The sequence below is a fragment of the Lemur catta genome, chromosome 10, assembly GCF_020740605.2.
Source record: "Lemur catta isolate mLemCat1 chromosome 10, mLemCat1.pri, whole genome shotgun sequence".
In the NCBI taxonomy this organism is placed as follows: domain Eukaryota; kingdom Metazoa; phylum Chordata; class Mammalia; order Primates; family Lemuridae; genus Lemur; species Lemur catta.
Window position 1 is genome coordinate 9198788 of NC_059137.1, and position 11213 is coordinate 9210000.

At 44.4% G+C, this 11213-nt stretch overlaps 1 protein-coding gene across 2 annotated transcripts in view; it reads right to left on the bottom strand.

The window, feature by feature from the left end:
• Window positions 1-3336: 3336 nt before the first annotated feature.
• The window catches only part of PBX3 (PBX homeobox 3), a 204728-nt gene continuing 196851 nt past the window's right edge, over window positions 3337-11213 (bottom strand). The window contains exons 6-9 of one of the 2 annotated variants that reach the window (XM_045562085.1): window positions 9989-10154; window positions 8640-8752; window positions 7714-7803; window positions 3337-4866 (exon numbers count right to left, since the gene is read on the bottom strand). In XM_045562085.1, coding sequence (XP_045418041.1) covers window positions 4774-4866; window positions 7714-7803; window positions 8640-8752; window positions 9989-10154 — 462 coding nt within the window. In that variant the 3' untranslated portion in view covers window positions 3337-4773. The remainder of the gene's footprint in view (window positions 4867-7713; window positions 7804-8639; window positions 8753-9988; window positions 10155-11213) is intronic. The other variant, XM_045562086.1, reaches the window with a different exon arrangement.

The window sequence follows — 11213 nt, forward strand, 5'->3', positions numbered from 1 at the left end:
CGCACAAGGGCACTAGCAGAGCCCTGACGGACAGGCCTTCGCCGGGGAGAGAGGTTTGTGGAGGACATTCCCAGAAGAGGGAATGAGGGAACACGCTCAGGCAGGTTAAGCGTCTTGCTCGAGATCACACAGCGGATAGGAGGCACAGCCAGGGTTCAAATCCAGGCCCGCTGGGCCCCAGAACCTGGGGGTGAGGTCTGCTCAAACCCAGAGTGGCTCGTGTGAGTAGCAGGACCAAGGGGGGGGGGCTGAGTTAAGCTGGGCAGAGCCTGGGACTTGGCGAGACACCCACAGGGCCACGGTGCACGCCCGGCCCAGGCAGTACTGTGCCCGCGGTAAAGTACACACACAAAGCGTGCCCAGGCCCCGTGCTCGGCACTTCCTGTCATCGCGACAGCAACCTGCCCAGGTAGGCACTCTGTCTGTTTCCACTAGTGCCAGGCCCAGCCCAGCCCAAGGACATGGGGTCTTCCTGTCCCTCCTCCCAAACCTTGTCATCTGTGACACACGTTACACACATCCCAGGACACCCATACTCAGGTGGCTCCAGCAACTGAGGTGTTGGCAGAGAGCTGCAAGCTCTGGGGGGTGAGTGGGAATGATTTCCCTGGTCACTTTGCCCCAGAAGGGACCTCACACTGGAGGCTGTCGCACTCCAAGTGGCTGCTGAAAGGTATCACTCGGGGCCTTCACAGGGCAAACCTCAGCTCTGTGGGGGATCTGGGACAGGTGGTGTCACCTCTTCAAGCCTCAGATTCCCCATGAGAAAGTGGGATAGTAACAGCATCTGCCCCACGGGGCTCCACCGGCATCAAACCAGACAACATACGGGAAGCACCAGCCAAGGCCGGCCTGCAGGAGCCGTCAGCTGCCGCTGCCAGACCAGCGCGGGTGGCTTTCTCACAGTACCAGCACGTGTCACTGGCAACACCAGCCCGTCTGGGAGACTAATCCAACATCACCTGTTTCACTTCTCCGGAATAGCGCCCCTCCCACCCCCTCTTCTGGCTGGGGAACGGCACAAGGACACAGTTTGGTTTGGGATAGAGTTCTAACCTGGTTTGCAAGGCACCTGGGCTGATATACTTGGAGGTTCCCACACGGCTTGTGCACGTCCCACTGGAAGACTGAGCTGCTCAGGCGCTTGGGCTCCAGGGACGTGGGAGCATGCAACTATCTCACATGAGCACGCATGTTCCTGAGCATCCAGCGGTTCGTGGACAGGCCCCTCAGCCTGTGAATGGGTATTTTGGGCAGTTTCCTGCTGTTTTCTTTGACCTCATGAGTGGTTTTGGGACCCTCGTTTCTTGTCTTGAAGTTAGAAGCCCACCAGTCTTTCCAAGACCCTCACTAAGCACTGGCTTCCTGAACAAGGACTGGGCCAAGGGACGGGCCCCTCAAGGGCTGAGACCTGATTTTACTCATCTCTGGATCAAGCCCCAAACCCATTGCTTGACCTAGAAAGGCTACCTGGTGAAAACCATGAAATCCATGACTGATTTCATCCAATTTCAAGAGAGATAGAAGAACCCCGGGACCTGTGCCTGTGCAGTCTCCATGCCTGGAGAGCTTTACAAACACTGACAGACCCCAGAGGCTGGGCCAGGGGGCCTGGCAGTGCCCCAGTTTCCTCTCACCCATGAAGTGAGGATGCTTCTACCCTCCCAGAGAGGGGGGCAAGAGTGCAGAAGGCAAACATGCAAGTGCCTCCTAAATGAGCACCTAGGAAGGGAACTGCTATTTTTATTTAGACCTGCTCAGAATGAAACCTCAGACTCCACAATTCCCTCAAGGGTTGCTAGTCAATGTGTCAATCTCCAAGGAGCACTAGTGTATGCTTCTCTCAACAGACTGGCTCAAGATAAAACCCGAGATGGTTCTTAGGAAGTGTCTGCTTTTGGACATTAAAGAAGATGAATTTGCATGTATGTATGTATTGTTTCCACAGGATATTTTTGCAAAACCACATAGCACAGAGATTGTGTTATATATGAAGATGAGAATGGCTGACCCACAAGCTAATTGAATCATGCAAATAACTATTAAGCCGTGGGAGATACTCTTCTAGGCAGGCTGAGCACAGAGTGAGGGGACGGCTTGGGAGGGCAATCTGTTTTATAAAGTTTACCCTCACAGTATAACCGCCTTGAGATTAATGGTGGCCCTAAACCTTGTTTTGCCTGGCTTTACCAACTGAAATAGTCAAACAGTTGTATTTATCATAGACAATTTGCTACAACTGATTAACATTAATCTGATTTCCCGTGAGTCAATTTCCTTGAGATATAGTAAGCAGGCCAATTACCTGCTATTGACCTCTTTTATTATAAAAATTTAGATATTAGCGACAGATGTATATGTAAATATATGGAATTTCTAACAATTTAAATAAAACAAAACAATGCTTAATCTAGTTAAAGGATTTTTAGTTTGTTTTACAGATTACAAATTTAGAGTTTAAAAAGGTATATTAAGGGAAGTTGCAGGTCTTTTTTTTTTTTTAATGGCATCTGAGGCCCACTGTTTCCAAACTTTTGCTCACCTTTGACTGTAGTTAAAGAAGTTACGAAGGTGAAGAAGTGAATGTGACAAAACTCTGGTTATTTTCTAAAAAAAATATCTGTCCAGGCTGGACAAAGTGGCTCACGCCTATAATCCTAGCACTTTGGGAGGGCAAGGCGAGAGGATCACTTGAGGTTAGGAGTTCGAGACCAGCCTAGGCAATGTAGGGAGACCCACTCTCTATTAAAAATAAAAGAAGTTAGCTGGGCATGGTGGCGCTTGCCTGTAGTCCCAGCTACTTGGAAGGCTGAGGCAGGAGGATGGCTTGAGTCCAGGAGTTTGAGGTTGCGGTGAGCTATGATAACATCACTGCACTCCAGCCTGGGCGACAGAGCGAGATCCTGTCTCAAGAAGAAAAAGAAAACCTTTCCATCCAACAGGTGCCAGAGGCATCCTTAGGAGACGAGAGTGTGAGCTGGGAGGGCAGAGACCTGGGCTCAAGGCGCAGCCCCTTGTTATCCTAGGTCTGTGACTTTGTGGCGTTAAGCAACTTTTCTGAGTCTCAGCTTCCTAATCTATGAAAATGGGATAGTGTTTTCCTTGTGGTGTTACTGGGCGCGGTAGGATCACGTGAGGACTGGTCCTGACAGTCAGCACGGAGCCTGCACAAGGAGGCACTCAGTCAACAGCAGCTGCTCCTTCATGCTCGGCTTCACCGTCATCTCCAGGTGGCCTCGGACAGTCCACACACTAACACGCCCAGGCCTGGTTCTGGGCGGGCTCTCTCCTTTGCCTGCACTGGCTGGCGGCTCAAGTAAGGAACAGCATCACCACTTAATCATGAAAGCAAAAAGTTTATTCATGTTTGAAACTACATATAACTACCACGAGGAAGACTTTTTCAATCCAGGGTGTAATCCAGTTAGAAAGGAACACGAAACGTTTTTATTACATTAGAATCACCGCCACAAATTATTTTCATGACTCAATCAGTTTCAGAATCGCATACAATACAAAAAGAGAGAAAGGGGGGCCCCATTACACAGGGTGAGATATACAGTACTGAATACTGAAATCCGAATGCATCACAATTAGTCGCCGCTTTTTTTTTTTTTTGCATGGATTAGTAACAAGATGAAGAACATTCAAAATGTTTCTCAGTATTTACAACAGTTTTACTGATCCTGTGTTAAATTAAGACCCAATGTTTCCACTCTCGGTTTTTTAAAAGTTGCAAATGCAACCCTGATTTTTCTTTTAAAAGATTACAATGTACATTACATTTTATGAAGGGAAACAAAGAGTTAATTACAAGATGCAAAAAGATAAGAAAGAGACAAACTACAGCCGTGAGTATTGTTCAGAGGTAGTAAGTGAGCACTCTAAGCTACAGAACATGTTGAAATTCTATTGGTTTGTATGAGTTCGCATGAGGTAATAAAGCTGTGTTTTGATTGGTGAGATGTATAAATACTCTTTTGCTACACTATATACAACGCTCCAGAGAGCAGGGCCTTTCCTGGATGCCCAGAGGACGGAGCGAACCTTGACAAGTCTGTGCAGCACCCAGTGCGCACCATAAACCCCACACGGATATCGTTTGCACCTCTGTCAGCAGCAAGTATCTTCACCTCTCAGAACAATCTGGATCCGTAATTTTATTACCGAGCAGACTCTGGGCACTGGCGCTTTCGGAGAGAGAAAAGATGCTACCAGTCTCTGATCTAATTATAACATAACAGATCGCAACACAAATGTGACGAACATTCTTAAACACAACCATCATTAACAAAGATAGCCAAACAGCTCTTTTATTCCAACTCCATTAGTGATATGAAAGAAAGACAATCAAAGTCAGTGATGGAAATATGCAAGAAGTTCAATTTAGGTGAGGTGAATTTTTGTATCTGCTTTAACGATTGAGGTTTAGCGTACATTGTACTTTTTACCCTTAAGGCCAAGTAATTGGCAACTGTGAAACCATTAATGTAAAATATTGATAATAAATTATGATAAAATAGCTACAGGACTGTCAACAATGTTAAATCTTGGCCTAATTGGATAAAGTGCTTTTTTAACATTGTGTGTTTTTTAAGTATAAATACAAATGATTATGATTCTTTAAAAAACAGATTTACCAAGTTCTCTAATAAGACAAGGTTTTACAGTAAAGCTGTAGATGGTGGGCTACAAAAACGCTTTCCTTTTCCTCCTATTGCTCTGAATGCACTTATCAAGGCATGTCAGCTCAGGGAAAAGTGTGGCCAGAGATTAGTTAGAGGTATCTGAGTGCACACTTCCTGGGCCTTCTGTAGGAGAAGTCACAGAAGATGGAGTTGTTGCGTCCTGCCAGCCTCCATTAGCCTGAAAGGAGAAACACAGTTCAACGGGTGCACGTCTACATATTAATTCTACTCCCCAATTTAAAACACCCAGATGACAACATGAGAGCAGAGATGCATTAGCAAAATGTATTTTCTAAACCCACTTTGGCAGGAGTTGGAAGCATGTGTTAAAGTAGGATTAAATGCATGTAAAACAAATCCATCCCATCAAGTAAAGGCTTGGCAATAAATCAGCATGCTAAAGAAGGGCTTCAGTTAGCCCCAAGCCGGCACGAAGCTTGGCCTTTGATCTGCTGGTAAAACTAAAGTGACTCAAAAAGGAATCTTTTCAGCAGGGAGCAGTGGGGAGGCTCAATGCGATGCCTCAGCAAAACCTTGAGCTCCACGAAGTATAAACTTCAGCCTGGCTTAATCATTGTTTCCACAGAGAAGTTGCCCGCCCTGTTTCCATACACGCCTGACAGCCGGCTACTATAACCCTTGGAAAATGAAGGCCAGAATTTCCTTCCAAATAGGATCTTCCAGAATGAAAATGCATGAACTGCGAAGGAGCACACACTGTTCCAATCTGTATTCCAATTATCTATAGCGGGAGCTCCTACTTGGGATGTTGCTACCGCTCTCCACATGCAGCCTGCCTTCCCGCCTCAGACCTGCACCGGCAACGGCAGTGCTCAGAAACAAATCTGCCTTGTGTCTTGGCCTATAGTGGCAACAGCTGAAATCAATGTCTGATCAGATTTCTGTTGTGCCAGATAGCTTGTCGCTACATATTTTTATGTCAGTCAAGAAGAGGGAGGTGCTGGGCTTGTGAGTCGGGGAACACTGAGTAGAAGTGACAGGTGGGCCTTCCTGGAGGGGTGGTGAGTGGGGGCCCGCTGACACCCAGTTTCTGCAGCACCGACCAGCCTCTGCCCCGGCCCAGCCCCCAGACCTGGACCTCCCACACCAGGGTCAGGGTGGGTCATAAGGTGCCCCCATCTCCCTCACATCTGTCTGAAACTTCTGCAAGTCCATGAAAATGTTTTCTTTTGGGCCTGTGCTGCCAGGCTGCTGAGAATTCTCGATTCCCCACCTGGCCTGGACAGAGCTCTTAGATGAGCCATGTGCGGCCACTTTCTCCTCCTGTGGTCCCTGCTCTTGGAGAACTCCCTGTCTTCTGATTCGATGCATAGTTCTGCACATAAAGCCCCTTTCCTGCCTCTAGGACCAACAGAAAGGGAGGAAAACACCAAACAACCCCGCAGAGATGACCAGAGCCAAAGGGAAAAGGATATGGCTCCAGGCCTGAGGCATATCAAATTCAGTTTTAAAGAGGACAAAAAGATTAAAAAAAAAAAAGCTATGGTGGTGTCTTTTTAAAGCTGTAGTGGTGCCAGGTGAGATGGTGACATGCCTGTGTGTGTTTAACAGACTCTAAGAAATCCTCTTCTCTGTTACTGTTCTAGATGAATAATGCAAGAAGTAAAAAAGAATTAAAAATAAACAAAAAACCCCCCAGGAGAACCAAATTATAAAAAATTAATTAATTAATTAATTTTTAAAAAAGACATCCTCTTCTCTGTCTGAGAGGTAAGCTGTTTTCCCCCTCAGGTGTGAAAATCTACTAAAGAAAAGAAAAACTCTTACACAGATACAAGTCTAAAGATACTCCATCTGAAGTAAACACCATCCCTCTTTTATCCAAATTTATAAACAACAAATGTACAATATTTTTACCCAGCGTGGCAGCTGGAGGAGAGGTTGTCAGCAAGCATTCTTTTTTTTAAAATAAATTAATCCTTACTCTGGTGGTTTGAGATTATGCACTGTATTATACAACAGCGCCTTATCAAGCCTCATCAGTGAAGATGGAATTCATGTCTGTAAAATGCTGCAGGCAATCACAGTTTCATATTTTATCATGTTGATAAGGATATCGCACATTCTCTGAAGCATTTCAAAACACTTAAATGAAAAAGGAGAAATGCAACTAAAAGGCTTTTTATATGGTTTGTTGTGGGTTATTATGAGTTATTTATAAACCCAAAAAGAAAGATTTGACATTTCAAATGTAAAAGATTTGAGTATTTAATGGTCCTTTTTTCCCTTTACAATTGAACATCCTCAATCACTTTTTAAATCATTAATATTTACTCTCGTAGCAAGCCAAAGCCCTAAAAAGGGAGATATTGTCCATTTTCTTCCTGACTCTATAGCTCATTTCCTCCCTAAGTCTGGAATTCCAGATTCTGTCCACCACTCCACCCCAGCTCCCCCATGGTGACCCAATGCCCTGTCCCCTGCCCCCTTTCCGGAGCTGTGTGTTTTGCCATTTTCCATCCATGTCACAGTAGGGGGGAAAGTAAGGCTGCAGTGAAGTGGTCACAAAAGTTATAACTATTTTCTCCATAATGAAAAATTGCAGAACATGTTTCGGATCCCACATTGGCAATATAGCAAGATGCTTTTAAGAACAGAATTCTTTGTTTAACTTGGTTTGTTCATCTGTTTGGGGTCCTCCAAGGCTACTACCTTAACCTGGGCTATGTCTGGGAATTTTCCTGCGGCTTGATTCTAAGATAAATGACCTGGTTTTCACCATCTCCCTGGAACACAGCACGGATGGCAGGAAATGGCATCTTAATGGGCTAATGCTTAAGTCCCTACTGATGACAGGACACCAGCCACTTCTGGACATCTGTGAGGACTTCTAAGGGCATCTAGGTAACATCAAGTGTTTAGGTTCATAAAATAAAAGTGCAGTAAAGACACTGCCTTCCCTACCTGCCAAGAAGATGAGAAGCCAAGTCAAATGCCTATTAATTTATTTGTTAGTCACTGTTTACTTGGTACTGTTCCTACAGCTGGTGCCCAGAGTACTCACATTTAAATTATGTGGACTGTACAGTGAATTTCCTCCAAGGCCATCACTGTAGCCTCCCGTCTGATTGATAACATGACGGAGGGTATCCACCTAGAAGTGAGACAAAACAAAATTCATCATCTCAAATCTATAAAAACATCATCACTTACAAAAGAAAACAATGTGACTTATGTTTGCCACAAGGGTTTAGTATCTTCAATGAAAGACAAATTTATCAATCAAATGTGACTGGCAGAATTTCAACAATTCTTTGCATATTTAAACCCACACATCTTGGTTTTTCATGCCAGCCAAACAATAACATCTTCATGGCAATGCAAACTTTCCATCTACAGCAACCAAATGCATGTGGCTGTGGGTGAAAACCTATTAATACTGATAAATGTGTATACTGAACTCTCTTTCACACTTACTTTCAGTCTCTCTCTCACACACACACACACACACACACACACACACACACATCTATATGCACAAAAACTATATGAGTAGTTCTGTTCTCAATTAAAAGGATGAAAAGAGAGTTGAACCTTTTCAAAGTATAGAGTTATACTTTAAGAACTTAGGTTTTTGTATTCTGACTTTAAAAACGTAGAAATAGCAATATGTTCTTAAACCATACACACGCTGGCACATGCAATCTTTCTGTTCTATTTTGTGACAAAAGTAAGATGAACCCAACCCCTCTCCATGAGCTCAAGCCAGAGCCGAATGCATTCACAAAGTTTATCAGGTTTGAATCATCACAAGTCACTGTTCACTTGACTTCTCATTAAATTAAATGGTGGGGCAGATGGGTCATGTTTGGAAGCACCCAGCACAGGTTCTGCATAGATGTGCAGATCACTTCCACGGGGTCAGAGTAAGGATTTTTGAGCCCAAACCCTACCCTGCTAGAAAGGCCCCAGTTGGGCCATTTCTCCTACCTGTGATTGCACATTGGCTCCGACTTGGGACCCTTGGTAAGAATCCCCATTCAGACTCTGCATGTTCATGAACATGTCCCCAGAATTTGGGAGGTTAAAAGAACCAGAAGAACCTGGAAAGGAAAGAGTTAAGTAGCTGAATAACAGAGAGCTACACACATAATCCTCACAGACCCAGAGGCAGGGAAAGGAGAAAAGGTAAGGAAGGGAAAGGTTGTGCACAACATAAAGCATTTCCAGATCTAAGAGGACTGAGAATAACTCCCGAGAGTTAGGTCCTGTGATTCACTTTACATCTGGGAAAAGTCCTATCATTGGGGAAGCCCCTCCCCCCCTACAAAAGAGACAAATCAAAATAAACAGAAAAATACCCAGTAGTGAGCCTGGAACCTTCCCCTTGTTTCCATTTATCTCCAGGACTTGGTCATTAAATGAGCTCTTCAACATCATTAACTGTCATAGTAGACAATTACCCAGAGAAGAAAATTTTTCAGAAGTTCTTTCTTGGCCACATACTCTACCTACCTTTCCTTTCCCTTGTTTCCATGCTCTACTAAACAGACTGGGGGTGGGGAGCAAAACAAAACACAACCCTCTTACTTTATGAACATTTAAAGATATAGTTAAAAGATCTCCTTGGAAAAGCCCCTTGAATTGCTACTCAAGTCCATCTGTTTGGACGAGCTGCACATCTTTTGTCGTTAATTCAAGTTCCCTATAATTTTAAGATATTTCTAACTCCATCACAAATGTCACATAAAATGTGGCCAAAATGTACTGGCTGAGGAGCCAAGAACACTGCATGCATGAGTAGGTACCATAGCCCCCACGGCCCACCGGGTCAGCCGTGCTTACATGGGTGCTGCGGAAGGGCGGGGAAGGGCAGGGAAGGGCAGGGAAGGGCGGCAGACTGGAGCGTGCAGCTGCGTCGGGCAGAACACTGCGGGACGGAACTCCAGCACTCCAGCTTCACTGCCCAGAACCACAGGCACATTGCCCGCTTCTGCTGGTTCATTCTCTGACAAACCACTACTGACCCTAAAGTGATACATGGAACAATATGGCTAAAATAATCATTAGTGATAACACTTTGCCTAATTGCTGAATTAAAAACCACTACTAAATGTAAAAGTTCCAGCTGAGAGTGGCATTCACTGTGAACAGTGGGTTTACAGGCTCTGGCCATCCACTCATTCACCCATTCCAAGAACAAGCCTGCAATTGAACATAAATCTTCCTTTATAAGTCCACTGTGTCCTCAGTATGGCTCTTGTTTCCTGGCCTGTGGGACAGGGTGTTGTGGCACAAGGCTGCCTGGGCCAAGTAGGAAGCAAGCGTCCAGTACGCACCGGAATTTGGCGTGGTGGGCGAATTGGTCTGGTTGTTCTGCACAGCTGCCGCTACTGCATGTGCAGCTGTCACGGCCGTCTTCGCAGCGTAGAGGTTGGCTTCTTCCTGAAACTTGCCAATATTCTTCTTGTACCTGATTCGTTTGTTGCCAAACCAATTGGATACCTACAAATTGCAGGAACATGGAAGTGAAGGGAAAGAGAGGTCAAAGAGAAAGAAAAAGTCAAACTTCCAATAATAACTGTTGCACATGGAGGGGATATCTTGAGAAACACTCAGTTCCTAGCCTGAAATCCCACAATTCTATGGATAATGCATAATAGTTTTAGGCGTTCATTTTCTCTTTTGGCAAACCTCTCACACTCATCTTGGAGTTGACCACAGTAACATTTAAGTGGCTGGAAGCACTACTCATAAAAGATATCCAATTGGCATATACCAATCAGTATAGAAATAATCAGCCCCTCTAAAAGTAGCTGAAAAGCTAAAGGAAACATTTGTTAAGTTAGGTAAATAATAAATACTTGAGGATAAATGATTTATTCTTTTTAGGTCTAGCACAATTTTGGCAGCTGTAGAGTAGAATCATGTTTGGTCTGCTGAAAAGAGTAACATCAATTAATAATGGATGAAAAATTCCTTTGTCTCCTGTCTTAGAAAACACTGTATGTCTGCCAAGATGGCTGCTCAAGCCCTGCCAGTTAGCATGTGGGAGGGTCACAACTTGAAAACTCAAGTAATTCCAATAAGGTCAAATGCAAATACAGAGGACCATCTCTGATTTCATCAGGTGGAATACATTTATTTCTTTTGCAAACTACTTATGATGTCAGCTGGTGTGAATGGAAGAGATTTCTAAAGAGGATCTTGGCAACAGGCAAATTTCATCACATTTCATGGACAGCAAAACTTCAGCCCAAGATTCATGGCTCAGAGTTACATTATGTGTTTAGGCACCTGTAGTTGAGCTGTATAAAGAAGCTAAAAGCCATATAGCAATTTATAAGAGTGCATGCTATTTGCTATATAAAAGGATCTGACCTCTCTTTTGTTAAAGTAATAGTTTAAAAATACTTTTCAATAATTTCTTAATAATCTGTCAAAGGGGCATGCTGCTGCAGTATGAGGCTGGGTGGTCACTGTTCTACCCCAAAGGTATTATTCCCTAACAGCTATTCAGGGGCCCTGAAGAAAAATACAGAGTGGTATGTAGTTCAGAGCCTT